General features: G+C 38.1%; 3 protein-coding genes and 1 non-coding gene across 4 annotated transcripts; 3 read left to right on the top strand and 1 right to left on the bottom strand.

Moving 5' to 3' along the window:
* The first annotated feature begins 3,833 nt into the window (after positions 1-3,833).
* On the top strand, positions 3,834-3,937 carry LOC148550997 (small nucleolar RNA R71). The gene has a single exon (XR_015892643.1). It is a non-coding gene; the product is annotated as a small nucleolar RNA R71 (small nucleolar RNA).
* Positions 3,938-10,031: 6,094 nt separating this feature from the next.
* Positions 10,032-10,631, bottom strand: LOC148550996 (uncharacterized). Its single transcript, XM_088494690.1, has 2 exons — positions 10,581-10,631; positions 10,032-10,499 (listed from the first exon to the last, which is right to left on the bottom strand). The coding sequence occupies exons 1-2, from the start codon at positions 10,629-10,631 to the stop codon at positions 10,032-10,034; spliced, it is 519 nt and encodes a 172-aa protein (XP_088350816.1).
* Positions 10,632-13,779: 3,148 nt separating this feature from the next.
* Positions 13,780-16,261, top strand: LOC107607147 (protein FAR1-RELATED SEQUENCE 5-like). Its single transcript, XM_088494689.1, has 2 exons — positions 13,780-13,797; positions 15,674-16,261. Exons 1-2 carry the CDS (start codon positions 13,780-13,782, stop codon positions 16,259-16,261), a joined length of 606 nt encoding a protein of 201 aa, XP_088350815.1.
* Positions 16,262-17,092: 831 nt separating this feature from the next.
* Positions 17,093-18,289, top strand: LOC107607146 (protein FAR-RED IMPAIRED RESPONSE 1-like). Its single transcript, XM_016309126.2, has 2 exons — positions 17,093-17,929; positions 18,056-18,289. Exons 1-2 carry the CDS (start codon positions 17,093-17,095, stop codon positions 18,287-18,289), a joined length of 1,071 nt encoding a protein of 356 aa, XP_016164612.2.
* The last annotated feature ends 506 nt before the right edge of the window (positions 18,290-18,795 follow it).

Raw genomic sequence — 18,795 nt, 5'->3', positions numbered from 1 at the left:
GAGGGGCTGTCCTCTTTCTTTGCTTCCGTTGAGGCAGGGGGAATGCTGCAGCATTCATCCTTCGGACCGTTATTGGAATGCCTTCCTTTATCCAAACGGGGTTCTCATCTTCAAAAACCACTCTAGCTTTCTTGCATATTCGGTAAATGGTGCTGGGGTAACCTAATGTTCCTCTTGAGTCGCTTTTCTCTGCCATCTTTCTATGAACTTTGATTTCTCCTCCCTTGAGTATACAATGCAACATTTTTGCTCTCTCGAGATTCACCTCCGAGTTGTTTGCAGCTGGGAGAATAGACCTTCTCACTAGCTCGAACCACCCCTTAGCTTCAGGAGTGAGATCTGTTCTCTTAATGAACTTTGGTTTATTTCATGCACCCCTTTCCCAATCAGCTCCTGGTACACACAGGTCTAGTAAAAGCTGGTCATAATTGGGGTTGTTGTCCAATCTTGAGTGGTAACTTTCTTCTTCAAATGGTATAGACCGTAGCTTCAATGCCCTCATTACACTCATGGGACCAAAATCCACCATGGTTCCTCTCACAAAGCTTGTATATGACTCATCTTTCTTATCATACCTGACTGCATTTGCATAGAATTCTCTTATGAGATTTGCATTCACCTTAGTGACCGGGTCAGTGAGGAGCTCCCATCTTCTCCTTTCTACCTTCTCTGTGATTTCGGGGCATTCAGTCTTCTTAACTTAAAATCCCAGCTCATAAATGATTTCCTTATCAACCATCCACCCGTATTGCAATGCATGATGCAAGCTTCTAAATCTCTTCTCATCATAAGGGTGTTCTTCCATGGGTTCCTTCCCCTCCCTTCTCTTAGAACTTGAAGATGCCATGAATGATGACTTAATATGTGAAGGTGGTAAGGTTGTGGAGACTTTTGGTTGTTTAGGGTTTTATGGCAATGAGGAGAGTGAGGGGAGGAATGTTTTGTACTGAATTGAAGGGTGTGAAGGGTGTGTAATGACAATGAAGGGTGGTACGAACAAGGGTCATTTAAATAGAGAAGTTGTGAGAGAATGGAGGGTGTAGATTGATGAAGTGGTCACTTGATGGACGGTTGGGGTTATGCATGGCTAAAAGACAAGGATCATCACTTTATGATGGGGATTGCTCGGTCTTCTAGGGCTCCATTTTTTTCAATGTTGCATGGCAACATTTTCCAATGTCTTCCCTTTTTAGAACAAGTGTGTAGCCCCTCCTTTTGTGGTGTCCGAACCTTCTTTGTTTGGTTGTCCAATCTATCCCTTTTAATGCTCCTTTTCTTTTCCTATAAAGACAAGCTAAGAAAAGTAAGAAAAGAGATTAACATGACCATATGACTTTACGGCTAATATTACTAAAAGGTAGGAAGAGATTTGATTGTTTATTTATGAATTCTATCTTACTAACTAACTATTGGTGGTCCTCATATGCAGTTTGGGGGCACCATGGGGTGACACCAAACTTAGTTTGAAGCCCTGTGATGAAAGTTTTGTGTTCAAAGCTCCCAAGACTAGCATGCAATTTGGTTTGCTTTGAACACCAAACTTGTTCCTCACTATATTCTGCATAAGAAGATTTTCACCAATTGTTTGTTAAGTTTGGATTGAAGCCCATAAAGATTGACTTATTCATTATCATCTGAAAGCATATAAAACATGGGTTGCCTCCCATGAAGCGCTTCTTTAGCATCACTAGCTTGACGTTTTTCCTTCATCATGGTGGTTGGTAGTGCTTAAAGTCCTCCCCTCTTGCTGTGGACTTGTATCCATTGGTTGGATCAATGATTTCCACATGTTCCAGGGAAAGAACTCTGTTGATAGTGAAGACCTTGGGTAATTGAGAGGGCACAGTAGGGAGATTAGGGGGAATATCTGGGAAGTAGGCTGAGACAACTCTATCCCCTGGAGAGAAGTCTTCCGTAGGGATCTTCTTGTTCCTCCATTTCCTTGGTACCTTCTTCTTTGTTTCTTTTGAGGTTGCCTTCCCCTTGGTGACCTCTTTTCTCCAAGGAGTTGTGATGCTGTCTTCACCTGCCTCTAGAGGTTTGGGTTCCTCCAATTTTTCATTAAGCTGTGGCAGTTGCTGTTTTCCTTGTTTATCAATTGAGGGGGTTTCAGAATGAACTAGCTGTGCTTCAGTGCTTGTCTCCTCCTTCAGTGTCTCCTTATCGTTTGTGCTTAGTTCCTTGTCCTCTTGATCTGTCTCTTGTGAGAAGTTGAAAACATTGAAGCTGAGTTGTTCATCATGGATTCTCAATATTAGCTCCCCTTTCTCTACATCAATAAGTGCTCTGGCCGTAGCTAGAAATGGTCTTTCCAATATGATTGGGTGAGTGTGACTTTCTTCCATGTCCAGAATGACAAAGTCTGTTGGGAGAAAGTTCTTCCCAACCTTTAGCAACACATTTTCCACCACTCCTATTGCTTGCTTTTGAGTTTTATCAGCCAGTCTGATAATGACATCTGTGGGCATTATCTCATTGATCTGCAGCCTCTTCACCAGGGATAAGGGCAGTAAGTTGATGCTGGCCCCTAAATCACATAGTGCTCTGTCGAACATGTTTTCTCCTATGGCACAAGGTATATGAAAACTTCCTGGGTCTCTTCTTTTTGTAGGCAACTCAGGTTGAATAAGGGCACTGCATTCCTTGTTCATCACTATAGTCTGCCCTCCCTTGAGTGAGATTTTCCTGGGAAGAAGTTCCTTCATATATTTGATGAATGTGGGCATTTGTTGAATTGCCTTGATGAATGGTATGTTCACATGCAGAGATGCAAACAAGTCTAGGAACCTTGAGTATATTCTTTTTCCCACGGCACCATTGAGCAGTTGGGGGAATGGTGCATAGAGCTTCAGCAGCTCTTGTTGTGAGATTTCTGGTTCTTTGTGATCTCTATCCTCCTCCTTTGTTGAGTTGTCTTTAGGTTGTTTGCACATTTTGCCTTGCTTGTCTTCAATCTCTTGATCACTTGTAGTGACCATTTTGCAATCTTCCCATCTTACTTTCTTTGCTTCTCCCTTGAGTTTTTCTCAGTGTCACTTGGGAAACTATCAGTAGGTTTGGGAATCTTCTCAGCTAAATATCCCACCTGGAATTCCAGCTTCCTAATGGTTTCTCCCTGGTTCTTAATATTGGCTCGCACCTCCTCTTTGAACACCTTATTTTCTTGAATCTCTTGGCTTATTCCTTCCAGTAAGGCTTCAATCTTAGAGAGCCTGTCATCAATTGATGAGTGGTTCGGAGCAGATGTGCTGTTTTGGTTTTGATAAGTATGTGGAGAAGTGTTGTTGTGGGGGTGTTGAGATGTCCTCTGGGTGAATTGTTGATGAGCTGCATTGTTGTTGGAGTTGTAACGTCTCTGGTCTTGGTTTTGATCTTGCTCACTTCCCCACCCAAAGTTCGGGTGATTTCTCCATCCAGGGTTGTAAGTCTTGGAGTATGGATCATAGTTTTTCCTTGGTGAATTCCCAATGTAGTTGGCTTGCTCCTGACTCCCTTCTGCTTCTTGGTTTACTACTTCTTGTGTTGTTGATGAAGTGGAGATTGCTGCTACTTGGTTCATCTCCATCTTCTTGGTGAGGTCAGCCAGCTGCTGGGTAATGAGCTTGTTTTGGGCCAACAGAGCATCTACATTGTTTAGCTCCATCACTCCTCTTGTGTTCCCTCTTTCGGAAGCATAGAAGTAGTCGTTTTCTGCTACTGTTTCAATAACATCTATAGCTTCCTCAATGGTCTTCTTCTTGTTCAAAGACCCTCCAGAGGAATGGTCTACTGCCTTCTTTGACTCATAAGAGAGCCCTTCATAGAAAATGTGCAGCTGGACCCATTCGTTAAACATGTCAGGTGGACACCTTCTTGTTAAGTCTTTGAACCTCTCCCATGCTTCATACAGAGTCTCACCATCCTGTTGCCTGAAGGTTTGGACCTCAGCTCTCAGCCTATTGATTCGTTGAGGAGGGTAGAATCTTGCTAAAAATTTGTTCACCACATCCTCCCAAGTTGTCAAGCTCTCCCTTGGGAAGGATTCCAGCCACTTGGCTGCTTTGTTTCTGAGTGAGAAGGGAAATAAGAGCAATCTATAGGCGTCAGGATGAACACCATTAGATTTCACTGTGTCACATATTCTCAGGAAGGTGGTCAAATGTTGGTTGGGATCTTCTTGAACACCTCCTCCAAACGAACAGTTGTTCTGAACAAGGGTGATGAGCTGTGGTTTGAGTTCAAAGTTGTTGGCATGGATTGTTGGCTTTTGGATGCTACTTCCACAATTGCCTGGGTTTGGATTAATGTAAGAGCCCAAAACTCTTCTATCCTCCCCAGCATGATTTGCTCCACCTCCTCTGCCATGGTTGTGAGTCTCTTCTTCATGATGATTTTCCATGTTTTCCTCCATGTTTGGTTCAAAGTATTCCTCAAACTGTTCCTCTTCTTCTTCAGCACCAACTACTCGTTTTCCTTTTGCCTCCCTCCTTAGTCTAAGGAAGGTTCTCTCTGGTTCAGAATCAAAGGAAGTTGAAGCCCCGCTTCTTCTCCCTGTCATACAACCAACAAGTACAAGCAGAGAATATAGGTGCAGACAGTATTTGTGTCAGAATTGATGTTAGTTGTGGGTGATGCAATATATCAAACAGTTAGTGGGTTAGCAAACAGAATTAAAAATAACAAAGAAAAACAAAAGAGTAGAGGGAGAAGGGAAGAAGTTTAACTAAAACAAAAAGTAAATCAATCAAACAGAAAATGAAATACACAAAATAAAATGCTCAATCTAGTGATCTTCCAATCTAATCATTGTTGATGCACAATCAATCCTCGGCAACGGCGCCATAAACTTGATGCGTGGAAAACTTGTCTCTCAACAAATCTCCCTTCGGCAAGTGTACCGAAGTTGTCGTCAAGTAAAAACTCACAATAGAGTGAGGTCGAATCCCACAGGGATTGATTGATCAAGCAACTTTAATTAGAAGAATGTTCTAGTTGAGCGAATCCAGAATTTGGGTTGAGAGTTGCAGAAAATAAAATGGCGGGAATGTAAATAACAGAAAAGTAAATGCTAGAATTAAAGGACTGGAAGTAAATGACTGAAAATAAATTGCAGAATTGTAAATGGGAATGGGGGATTTGCTCATAAAAGTAAATGACAGAAATTAAAGAGAATTGGTAAGATTAGAAATGGGGAGTTCATTGGGCTTAGGAGATGTTGCAATTCTCCGGATCAAGTTCATTTTCATCTCTTCCTCAATCAATGCACTCATTGATCTCCTTGGCAATCTTAAGTGATTGAATTGTAATTCCTTGCAATTCAATCTCTCAAATCTTGATCAATAGCCAATTCCTTGGTCAATTGCTCATGAGAAGAGATGAAGTATGGTCACTGATTATACCACATGCATTTCCCAAACCAAGTATTGAGAGGGTTACAGTCACATACCCATCCAAACCCAATTTGGTCCAGCATGAGAAAGCATTTCTAGCTTGATTCTTCATTCCTCTTCCAAGGTTCAAAAGAGATCCAAGTTTGAATAGCTTCTCTTCCAAGATAACTACTCAATTGGATGAAGATCGAAAGCTTTCAAGTAAAATCAAGAGGAAAGATAGAAGAAGAACAATGAAAATTAGTATTGATCCATCAAATTACAACAGAGCTCCCTAACCCAATGAAAGGGGTTTAGTTGTTCATAGCTCTTGAAAATGAAAATAAAGATGGAGAATACATCATGAAACTAGAAATTGCAAAGAAAGTAAATACAGAGAGTAATTCCTCATCCCTCCAGAACTATTTTACAATTCAAAGCTACTCTTATATATACTACTCTTCTCAGCTTCTAGTTCATTCTTCAAGTCTTGGGCCTTTGGATCTTGAGTTTGAATCAGTTCCTTTCTTTATTTGGGCTTGGCTTTACTTGCAGAGAGAAAGTACGGAGTGGGCAGAGACTTAAGCTCAGGACGTTAGGGGTGTTAACATTTAGTGAGAATATAAGTTCGAGAACGTTAGTGACACTTAACATTGTCACTAACGTTCCAATGCACCCTTTTGCCTCACGTTAAATCCCACGTTAACTAGGTTAACGTGGCTTTTAATGTTGCCTTGTTAATCCTTCGAGAACGTTAGTGACACTCAACATTGTCACTAACGTTCCAGTGTGCCCCTTCTTGTTTCACGTTAAAGCCCACGTTAACTAGGTTAACGTGGCTTCTAACGTGGTCCTTGCCAACCTTCGAGAACGTTAGTGACACTCAACATTGTCACTAACGTTCCAATGTGCCCCTGAGTCTCTCGTTAGAGTCCACGTTAACTAGGTTAACGTGGCCTCTAACGTTGCCATCTTTAGCCATCCCAACGTTAGTGACAATGTTGAGTGTCACTAACGTTAGCTCATCCTTCATTCCTCATCGTTAGCTTCCACGTTAACCCAGTTAACGTGGAAGTTAACGTGACTCTTGGGGGTAGTGTGGTTGCTTCAACATTAGTGACAATGTTTAGTGTCACTAACGTTGTCGACAACTCTTCATCCTCTACGTTAGTTCCCACGTTAACCAAGTTAACGTGGGAGTTAACGTGGTACTTAGCACCATAGGCTAACGTTAGTGACAATGTTGAGTGTCACTAACGTTGGCTTCTCTCCCTCCCCCTTAACGTTAGGGGCCACGTTAACTAGGTTAACGTGGCTTCTAACGTGGCCACTTATGAGTAAGTGCCAACGTTAGTGACAATGTTGAGTGTCACTAACGTTGGCTCAACTTCTTTTCTCCACGTTAGAGTTCATGTTAACTTGGTTAACGTGACTCTCTAACGTGGGCATTGATGGCTTTTTGAGAGTGTTATTGGCAGTCACTTTTCTTATTAATCTTTGCAAGTTACCTCCCTTTTTCTTGCTCCTTTTTGGTCCTGAAATTAAGCAACAAAGTGCATCAAAGCTCTAGTCCAAGTCATGAGTAATGCAACATAATATTTGTCACTAAACTTATGCAAAATCCTCATAAAATCATGTAAAATGCACAATGTATGCTTGAGTCAAGGCATAAGTGAAAATTTACCTAAAACTAGCTTATTTCCTAAAGAAATGCATGAAACTAACCTAAAAACAGTCAAGAAAAGGTCAGTGAAACTGGCCAAAATGCCCTGGCATCAACCAAATAGGTCGGAACATGGAAATTTATGTCGACGATATGGTCGCCAAGACCACCCAGGAGAAGTCACACTGCGACAACCTTAAAGAGATATTCGAACAGATACGAACATACAAGATGAGACTCAACCCAGAAAAATGCGCCTTTGGGGTGCAAGGTGGCAAATTCCTCGGATTTATGCTAACTTCACGAGGAATCGAAGCAAACCCCGAAAAATGTGAAGCAATACTCAACATGGCGAGCCCTAGAACAATAAAAGAAGTACAACAATTGGCAGGAAAGGTAGCAGCACTATCTCGGTTCCTACCATCAGCATCAAGCCGATCATACCATTTCTTCCAAACAATAACAAAGAACAAAAAGTTTCAATGGACAGAGGAATGTGAGAAAGCGTTCACCGAGCTCAAAACCATTTTGTCATCTCCACCAGTACTGCAAAGACCAGATGTCGGTAAACCGCTATACTTATATTTATCTGTTTCTAATCATTCTATAAGCTCGGCCTTAGTCCTTGAGACAGAAAAAGCACAACAACCGGTATACTTCGTCAGTAGAGTCATGCAATCCACAGAACAGAGGTATCCGAAGATAGAACAGCTAGCCTTAGCACTCGTAACAACAACGAGAAGACTCAGACACTACTTCCAGAGCTACACAGTAATAGTACGGACAAACCAACCGCTAAGACAAATACTGACAAAACCAGAACTAGCTGGACGACTAACTAAATGGTCCATCGAGCTCTCAGAATTCGACATCCAATTTCAACCAAGGTCAGCCTTAAAAGCACAGATCCTCGCTGACTTTATATCAGAACTAACCTCAGACGTACACAACAAATGCTGGGAACTACATGTCGACGGAGCATCCAGCAAGGGAGGAAGCGGAGCTGGGATAATTCTGAAAGAAGGGGACACTGTGGTGGCTGAGCAATCTCTCCAGTTCCACTTCCCAGCAAACAATAATCAGGCAGAGTATGAGGCCCTTATAGCCAGACTCAAGCTCGCCCTCAACCTCCAGGTACAAAGTCTAACAGCTCACTGCGATTCTCTCTTGGTGGTTCAACAAATCCAAGGAGAATATCAGGTAAATGATCCCTTGCTAGAGCGATATTGGCTCGTAGCAAAGGATCTTATTTCAAAATTCAGTTCATTCATTATTCTACATGTGCATAGAGATAAGAATATTAGAGCCGATGTATTATCCAAACTTGCCGCCACTAGATCAGACACACAAACGTCGGCATTATCACAACTCACACTTAAAAAACCCAGTATTGAATTACTATCTATAAGCATTAACCACCTCCATGATTGGAGAACACCTTTTCTTGAATACATCAACACAGGCACCATACCCAGAGACGAGCTCAACATGCAACACTTCAAGCGAAGAGCAAGTCTCTATACAAACATAGGTGGAGAACTATACAGACGAGGTATCTCACAACCATTACTAAAGTGCCTAAACACTGAGGAGGCAAGGGAGGTGATGGACGAAGTTCATGAGGGCATATGCGGAAACCACATCGGAGGACGAGCTCTCGCCGCAAAGATCGTCCGAACAGGATACTATTGGCCAACCATGAAAAGAGATTGCATAACAAAAGTCAAGAAATGTGACAAATGCCAAAAACATGAGGCTATCTCTACAAAGCCGGCTGAGGTATTACACAGCAGGGAGGTAGCTGGCCTTTCCATAGATGGGGGCTTGATATTCTCGGCCCATTTCCAACAGCGCCAGGACAGGTAAAATTTCTTTTACTATCAATAGACTACTTCTCAAAATGGATAGAAGCACAACCCTTAGCAAAAATAACAGTCGAAAAGGTAAGATCTTTCATATGGAGAAACATAATATGCAGATTTGGAATACCAAAGGAAATAATATCAGACAATGGCAGACATTTTACAGATAATAAGCTCGGCTCATTTCTAAAAAAATTTAATATACAGCATCATTTTAGCTCGGTCGAACACCCACAGAGCAATGGGCAGGCCGAGACTGCTAACCGAATTATATTGCAGGCAATGAAAAGAAAGCTTGACAATGCAAAAGGTGAATGGGCCGAGCTGATCCCAGAAATATTGTGGAGTTACAACACAACAATACAAACCACCACAGGCGAAACACCTTTCAAACTAGTGTATGGATCAGAAGCGCTAATCCCAGTAGAGGTCGGGACTCCTACAATCAGAACCGAACTATACGATGAACAGTACAACACACGCATAAGGAGCACCGAGCTTGACCTCGTCGAAGAAGACATAGATATTGCGGCAATTAAACAAAGAGCCATGAAGCAATTGGCGGAAAGAAAACACAGTAGAAAAGTCATTCCAAGAACATTTACTAAGGACGACTTAGTCCTCAGATGAACCGAAGATGCAAGACGGCCCCCTTCGCATGGCAAGCTCGCCGCAAACTAGGAAGGACCTTTTCGAATAGCAAAAGTACTCGGAATGGGAGCTTATCAACTCCACACACTTCAAGGCAACCCAGTATCAGGGAACTGGAATGTTTCATCATTAAAAATGTATAGATCATAAGTTGTACTATTAGCGGATGAAGGTACTCTTTTTCCCCCTTAAGAGCTTTTTCCCAAAAAAGGGTTTTGCCTAAGGAGGGTTTTAATGAGGCCGGACGCCCAATATATTCAAATCAACATGAACGATACTCTTCAAGCAAATCCAATTCTAACAAACAAAGTACAAGAGCAATAAAGCATACAAACATCACAACAAAGTGATATCGTTAACTTGGCTTAACCTCGGCCAAAGACAAAACATTATCCGAGTTCAACATGTCAAAACAAGGTGACCACATCTCGGCCACCAAAAACCAAAAGTCAGACAAAAACTAAAAAAGTTATCAATACATATCCAAAGAAAACAAAGCAAAACAAATTAAGAAGGAGGAGCGTTCTCATCATGCTCCTCCATAGTACCATCTACAACCAACTTTCCACTAACTACTATCTTAGTCATGTCAAGCTGACCGCAATCAAACTCCGGAGCCAATACAGAAATTTGACTAACAGCATGCTCAAAACCACAAGAGAACATCTCCATGACATTTTCTTCCAATTCATGAACACGAGAAGTAAGCCGACCCTTAGCAACATCATTCTCCATGACCTCAGCCTGCAGCAACCGAATCTGATCTCTCAAGCGAGTCACCTCCTCCTCAAATTCCTTTACCTTAGCCACAGCACCAATAACAGCATCATCTCTCTCCTTCACAGATTTCTCCAGTTCAGCAATCCTCGTACCACATGACTTCTCCAAATCGGCAATTTTGTTTACAGCCTCTTGCTGTTCAGCACCGATGAGCTCGGTGGTTCGACCAACACACATCAGGCGAGAGGCAACAATCTAAACAAAGTTTGGAGCCGAAATAAAGATCAAGAAATCAAATAAAAACATCTGAATAGCTCGGACTACGATGAACATTACCTGAACGAACTTCCCAAGCGCTTCCATGCCTACCCGACGAGTCATAAGCATATCACTAGGATACTGAGACACTTTATCAGAGAGATCGGCGAAGTCAAATTGATCACTCCAGAGAGAATGTGATCCAGATCCTGGGATAAAACCATGAAGTTTCTTCTGCCGATCAAAAGCAAACCTACAACCTCCAGTAACCTCCTTATTATCCTCTGAAATCACCTCCACAGATCTCTCAACATTATCCCTCTTCCTTTTGAAAGAAAACACTGGCTGAGCAACAGATTGGGCGGCATCACCACCCTCTTCATTAACAACCACAGAAGCATCAGTAAGCTTTTCTTTTTTCTTCTTAAGAAAAGACTGAAGACGCGAAGGATCAAGGAGAGGAACTCGCCCACCTGCATAGAAGCGAAAAAGTTCAGCATGAATAAAATAAATAGGGGGCGAAAATGCAAAAAATCAAGAAATACCTAAATATGCTTTCAAACCCTCCATATCCCCAGAATCGTGATAACGAAGAAGGTCAGGGATAGATAAACACTCCCCTCCAGCAAAACTCTCAACTAAAAAATCTATCAATCACTCCTCCTCCTCACTCCGTTCAACAGCTTCAAGAATTTGACAAGGTTTCGAACACCAATATAGGGAAAACCGCTCTATCAACTCGTCGTCAAGATAAAAAGGGTACTCGGACTCCACTGATCTCACTTTCACAAACAAAGACTTAAAATTCTTGAAAGAAGACTTATAAAGAAGGAAGAGCGAACGACCAGGGTAACTACTCAAACATACTCACAACCCCTTTCGGACCCCCTTCGCTTGAAACATAGAGAAAAACACAGCGAGAGAACATGGAATAGTCAGAAAACTCATTAAACACTGGAAAGCACGAAGAAACGCCCATGAGTTAGGGTGTAACTGTGAAGGCGCACAATTTAGCTGAGTTAAAATGTCACACTCAAACGCAGAAAATGGAAACCTAACATGAAGTTCAATGAGACAAGGCATATAGGAGTAGAAGTACTGCCAATCCCCCCTCCTCTAGCAAACCCTATCTTCACTAGAACAGGGGAGGAATTCAACGATAGTACCAGAACCCTCTTTCACAACATGTAAACCCCGAAGCTCAATCATGGAATCAACACTAACAAATGAAGAGGAGCGAGTCCTCACGTCATCATGAACCCAGTAATATGGATTAGCTTTATCCTCTTCCACAACTTTATCTTTTTCCTTATTTCTCGCCATCTCAGAAGAAGGAACAGAGAAACGAAAACAAACTACAGAGAAAAAGACAAACCTTTAGAAGTCATGGCAAGAGTCAGCAAATAGAAAAAATTTGAAACAGCAATGAAATTTCCAAAGCAAGGAAAAATTATTGCAAGCCCACTAACTTAGTGGGTAACTTAACTCGCAACCGTTAAACAAAGCATGAAAATCCCAAACGGCAAAGAAGTGCATTAAAAACGGGCACATTTTGCAAGAAGAAACAACAAAAGTCTTCCAAAAGTCATTCAAAATTCCCACGAAGACCACTTTAAAGCCCGAAGACGAGAAGAAACAAAAATAAGCTCGCCTACCATCCACACACGATGCCAGCCGAGCTTGGGGGCTATGACGTGTACCCCGCTAAGATCGGAATTAACATCAACATCAGCAAACCGACCATAAATCCCGGTAACAAACATATCCAAACTGAAACAACCATTTGACTAAAAACACACGTGAGTCACACACTATCCTCTAGCCGTTACCAATAACAACAGAACTCATCATCTGATCCACGAATATCGGAACAACCAAGCAACATACAGCACTTCATTTCATCTATAAAACCAAACCTAAAGCAACCTAGGAAGGGCAGGTTACATGTTACTAATTCTAGTTTATTTCTCTTATTCTCTGATAATACTTATTCTTACCTGAGCGTCGGAGTGCTTGTTGCAGGTGCTCCCGCCGCCGTGTTTCAAGGTACCGAGGTTCTCTTGCAACGCTGCCCCCTGGACGACATATAAGCTCTCCAAAAGACACAAGCAGCTAACTTTGACGTCGTATACCTCGGTTCGCTTAGGACGGAACAATGACTATAGAGTATAATTTAAACAACTATAAATAAGTAACATAAGTAATAAAAAATGGACATAAAATTTAATTCTTTTGTTATTTGGTACAAAAATAAATATAATAAAATAAATCACTGTTCTCATACATAATGACATAAAATTGAACATTATCCTTTTCTAGAGTCATCTAATTTTTTAGTTTTTATCCTTATTTTTGTACTTTATTTTAATTTTATTAAACCAAAAAGTACTAACGTCATTTAACTTTAATTTTTAACTTTTATCATAAATGAATATGTGACTTTGAATGTATTAGATAATAAAAAAAACTCATAATTAAAAAAAAGGTTAAATTTACTCATTCGTTACATTTATAAGAGTGTAGATGATACACATAAGAGTTACGCGATTTTTTTTTGAACTTTTATTTTTAAAGTAGTATTCACTTCTGAGTGTAATAATTATGAATTAATATATGTTGGTAACTAATTTCGATTGAAAAGAAGATAGAAAGAGAATAAAAACTGAGGAAGGAAGAGAGAACAAACTAATATAAGAGTGGTGGTGAAGTATATGTAGATAGATAATGATAAGGAAAAAGAGTAATAAAAACAAAAATTAAAAATTCTAAAGAATAATAAGACTAAAGATAATTTAAAATGTTGAATATAAAATTATATGAAATAAAATTTTTTTAGCTATTAAAAATATGCGAGAGAAAGAGTTGTTTAAATATAAATTTTTATATCTGCTTCAAATTAAATATAATTGAGAAATAAATAAATTTACAAATATTTATAAATTTTTATCTTTATTGTTACACATAGTAACATAATGATTTTAGTATTATATCTAAATTAATTTAAATTCAATTATTTTATATATTAAAAAAATTAAATAACTAATAATTTTTTATTTTTTATTTAATTATTCTATACAAAATTTTTAAATGCTTGATATCTTAATTTTTTTTAAAATGATAAAATATGACTTAACAAGTAAGTATGAAAAATAAGTATCTTTATAATAATTATACATCTAGATATCTAAATCAAACAAAAAAATAATCCTTTTAACAAATCTTTAACAACTCAAAAGTTAACACAATGGATATGTATGGATCAAAGTGATAAATAAAAATGAGAGCTGCGATCATGGTAATATGATATGGTGGTAATTGATTGAGATCGGGGTTAATAGAAGAAGAAAACAAAAAAGAAGAATAAAACAAGGCAACATAATAGTGACAGTGAGATAATAATAGTTATACATATAAAAAAATAATAAGAGAAAATAATAGTGTATAATATGATGAGATGATATAATCAAAATAAAAATTAATAATTTTGAAATAATAATAAAATTAAAGATGTTCAATATAAGATTAAAGAAATAATTTTTTATCTATTAGAATTATGTATAAAAATAAGAATGGTTTGAATATGAATATAAATTTTTAAATTTATTTCAAATTAAATAGGAATGAGAAAATAAATAAATTTAATATATAAATAACTAATTTATAAATAATGTTAATAAATTTTAATTTTGACATTGTTACACATAAAAATAACAATTTTTTTAATTTTTTAACTTAAATTTATTTATTTTATCTTTTTAATTTATTTTTTAATTATTGATATTAAATTTATAATTTTAAAAATAAAAATATAAAAATATTTTTTTTAACTCAATAGAAAAGCATAGTGCCTGTTGAGCCGCTAGTTGAATATAAGTTGGTTTGGTAAATAAGAAAGTGATTTCTACCAGATTGAAGAAATCATACCGCCCATTTATTTTTATTTTATCCTCATTGGTTATTTATATTTATATATTTTTCTTCTGATGTGGTAATTTATCACTATATCTCAATTTAACCATGCTAGGCATATAATAAAATAAGTCACTAATATAAAATGCACATTAAAATAATTATTACTTCTGTAATTAGGTTTTTGTTATATCTTTTCCTTTGCTTTATGCCTTTTAATTTTGTTCTGAACTGAGTTAATTGGAATTGAAATAGGTAATTAGAATAAGAGTAGCATTAATTTTGATCAGAAACACCTTGGATGTTGTTGTCATATTTTTCTGAACCTTTCATCTTGTTATAGTTGCTGATGTTGTGTTATTGTTGGTGTTGTGTTTTGTTTTTTTAATTTATCTTGTAATAATGCAATGTTCCTGTTTGCTGGTATTCTTCTGTTACACACAATGCCCCTTTCACTTTCACTTTCATATGGAAGAGGATGCTTTCTGCTTTAGATTTGGTATATAATCTCCTAAAAGTATTTACTTAATTTGAATTATTTCTATTTTATTTAATTGTGTTGCTTACTTTCTAAACTAATTTTTACTTTGCTCGTTCCCTTCGAAAGAAGTGAAATAGAAGTCATGAAGTAAAGAAGGCCTTAACAAATTGTATAATATTAATTATGTATATCTATTGAATGATTATGAAGCAAATAAAAATAGGTAATAGCCAGCCAGAAATAAAAAGAAGCTGAATGCTTTTTCTTGTGCATGCCCTCATGATTCCTGAACATTAGATTAAAATGCATCCAATTCAGTGTTGTCTTCCTTTATACGCCTCATTTGAATCAATTTCTAATATTTATTATCTATATTGTTTCTATAAACATAACGTGCCTGACATAGTTCTGGTCAGGTGCAAGTATTACTACCACATGTTTTCATTGTTACACATATTTCCTTCATTTTATCTTTGGTGAGAATGTCATTTCTACTTTGTACAGACCATGACAAATGAAATTCTAAAGTGATGAAATCATTGATGCTCATTTTCTGAAAAAAATTAATCTAAATATATGTTGTTCTGCTTAGGTCTTTAAGATACAAAGAAGCTAGTCAACCAAATGGGGGCATAAAAGTAAATACAATTGGATGGATTGTATTAAAATCTTTTAGTTCTTTAAAGGTGTTGCTGTATTTTATGTGAATTAGTGGTAATTTTTCTAGTCTACATATCTGTGAAATGTTAATTGTGTGGTGATGTATTTTTATAAATTGTAGGTGTATGTTGATTTTTTGGAGATGGAGCCGTCGGATAGCGATTTTTTTGGAATAGACTCCGATGAGGAGTTCCCAAGAGGAGACGATCTAGATATTTTAGATGACGATACGGAGGCTGATGAAGATAGACCTCAAGATAAGAGAATAGCAGAGCTGTCACGAGAAGATATCATGCAACTTCAGTTTACAGATGAGGAAGCTGTTTATCGATTCTACAAGACTTATGCAATGATGCACGGTTTCGCTGTGAGGTTGGATGAAGTCAGACACGATAGCAATGGTTGCATAATTATGCGCCAAATTGTTTGCAATCGGGCGGGCTCAAGAAAGGAAGAGGTTGAAAAGGACGAAAGAATCAGGGACCACCGACCCCTAACTCGAAGTTGTTGCCGGGCGAGAATTCGTGCAAGACTAGATAGAAAAATTCATAAATGGAAGGTTGTTTTGTTCCATGAAGAGCACTCTCATGGATTAGTTGATCCACTCGACGTTAGCATGATGCCTGAGTATCGCACATTCAGTGTCTCGGATAAAGCTCAGGCGAAGAATTTGCACGACATAGGCATCAGGACCTATCACATCTTGTGATACTTGGCTGCTCAAAAAGGTGGATATGCAAACTTGTCATTCAACCAAAAAGATATGTACAACCTCATTACTCAACATAGAAAGAAAAAGGTGAAGGGTGGTGATGCAAATGCTACAATAAGCTACCTGAGAGGTAAAGCTGGGAATGATTCTTATTTCTTTGGCAAGTACACATTAAGTAATGAGAATTGATTGGAAAATTTGTTTTGGGCTGATGGGACTAGCCGTATTGATTATGAGTGCTTTGGGGATGTCTTGACATTTGATTCAACTTACAATAGGAACGTCTACAATAAACCACTTGTGATATTTTCTAGTAGCAATCATCATGGGCAGACCGTCATATTTGGATGTGGTCTTCTTGTTAATGAGGATATTGGTTCATACAAGTGGCTCTTGGAAACTTTTTTGGAAGCAATGGGGAATAAACACCCTATGGCAGTTGTCACCGATGGAGATCTTTCAATGAGAGAAGCCATTAAACATGTCTTTCCTTATGCAACACATCGACTATGTGCATGGCACTTACATAGGAATGCATGCGAGAAGGTTAAGAACAGTGAATTTTTAAATGACTTCAAGAAATTGATTTATGCTAATGTGAGTGTTGAAGAGTTTCAGGTCATGTGGGGAGACATGGTGGTGAGGTATAACTTATCAAGCAATTCTTGGGTCGACCAAACCTTTGAGTTGAGGAATTTATGGGCTCTTGCATATTTGAGGGACCAATTTTTTGGGCAAATTAGGACAACATCCCAGTGTGAAGGGATTAACTCTCTGATAAAAGCATATGTGAGAAAGAAAGATACCCTTCTTGAATTCATCAATAACATGGAGACCGTTGTTAGCCATTACAGGAACAATGAAAGAGTTGCAGAGTTCAATAGTAAATATACCGATCCAGTACTTGTGACTTCTTTGCCGACACTTGAAGATTTTACTGCAAAGACTTTATCTTGTAACATGTTCTGGGAGGTCAAGAAGGAAATTGAGGGTGCTTGTGCTATGAATACAGAGTTGGTAATTCAGGATGGTGGAAAACTATACTTCAAGTGTAACAATTTTGGAGTGCCAGAGATTGATCATGTGGTTGAGTTTGACAGAGTTGGGGGGATGCTTCATTGTGAGTGTCTGTGGTTCGAAAATAGAGGGATTCCCTGCATGCACATATTCGCATGCCTAAAGCACCAACACGTTAAAGTTATTCCAGAAAGCTTAGTTTGCAAGCGTTGGAAGAAGAATGCCAAGAGCGATTTCATGAAGTCAAACGTCGATGATCCAAGTAATTCTGATAAGGTACTAAAGTGTCGTTTGGGTGTGTTGGGTGCTGAGTGTTTTAGGTTGATGGATGTTGCATGTAAGAACTCAAGTGATTTTGTCGAAGCAATAAATGATGTTGTCAACACAATTACAAAACTCCAAAAGCGAGGTGAAAATTCACACAAAGGTAATTTAGACGATGACTACGTTGTTGACCCATTGGTGGTGAAGAGTAAGGGAGCTCCCAATAAAAACTCAAAATTTAAGCAACGTAGAAGGTGTTCAAACTGCGATGTGATAGGGCACTACAACAAAAGTTGTCCTAATGTTCCTGGAAGAATCCCAAAGGAGCCAGTAGACGATGATACAGAAAAGAATATCAGCAGCCATCTTGACATCCTCACTAAGGTATCTCATACTATAACTATGTTTAGAATTTCGTTGTATGGTGATTCGGCATATTGTGTTTTGGATTTATAAACTATGTTATTTTTATGCTTTTGTAACGGAAGATGACGTTTGGTTTGTAATCAGCGTAAAAGTCATGACAGTATGAAAAATCAGCAGAAGATGGAAAAAGATAGGAACATTGGTGGTGGAACAGCACCAACCTCAGCAGCTAAATCGGCTTTTACTGATCAAGTGAAAACATCAAGTCCTGGTCCCTATATCCCGGTTTGTGCATCTACAAGTAACGAAGAGTCCGGGATGAGTTCCAGAACAACTGAGTCTCCTGTTGTAGCCCCTGAAACTGGAATGGCAGATTGAAGATAATTCAGATTTTAGGATGATTGGTAATTTTGTACCATTTACTAATTACCTTTGTTTTGTATAGTTTGCATTCATTGATTGATTTGACATTTATTGAACTAGGAAGATTATGTTATTTTACTCATTTACTATTAAATTTTTGAAATTTCTTTTCTTTTTATGTTATCACCTTTTTCGTTTACTATAATAGGACAATATAAGACATAGAATAAAAATACGATGTTTAAAATGTTACTGGAAAAATTATCACGTACACTACCATAATAACGGAGTTTAGCCACCAAATTTTAACTACGAACGCTAAATCGTGTCTTCTATTTATCACCAAATTGGATCACATTGACGTGCCATAACCGACCGGTCTTTAATAGATTTATTAAGCTATAATATTATTTCTTAAAAATATTCTAACATTAACATAAATTTTTAAAATTAAATCTAAAAATATAAAAAATTAAATTTAGATAAAATTAAAAATTATAAAGATAATTCAAATATTCTAA

Source organism: Arachis ipaensis, chromosome B7, assembly GCF_059453495.1.
Source record: "Arachis ipaensis isolate K30076 ecotype BB chromosome B7, ASM5945349v1, whole genome shotgun sequence".
NCBI classification, from domain to species: Eukaryota; Viridiplantae; Streptophyta; class Magnoliopsida; order Fabales; family Fabaceae; genus Arachis; species Arachis ipaensis.
Note: the sequence above shows the minus strand (reverse complement) of the source record. Positions and strands in the feature narration are given on the sequence as shown.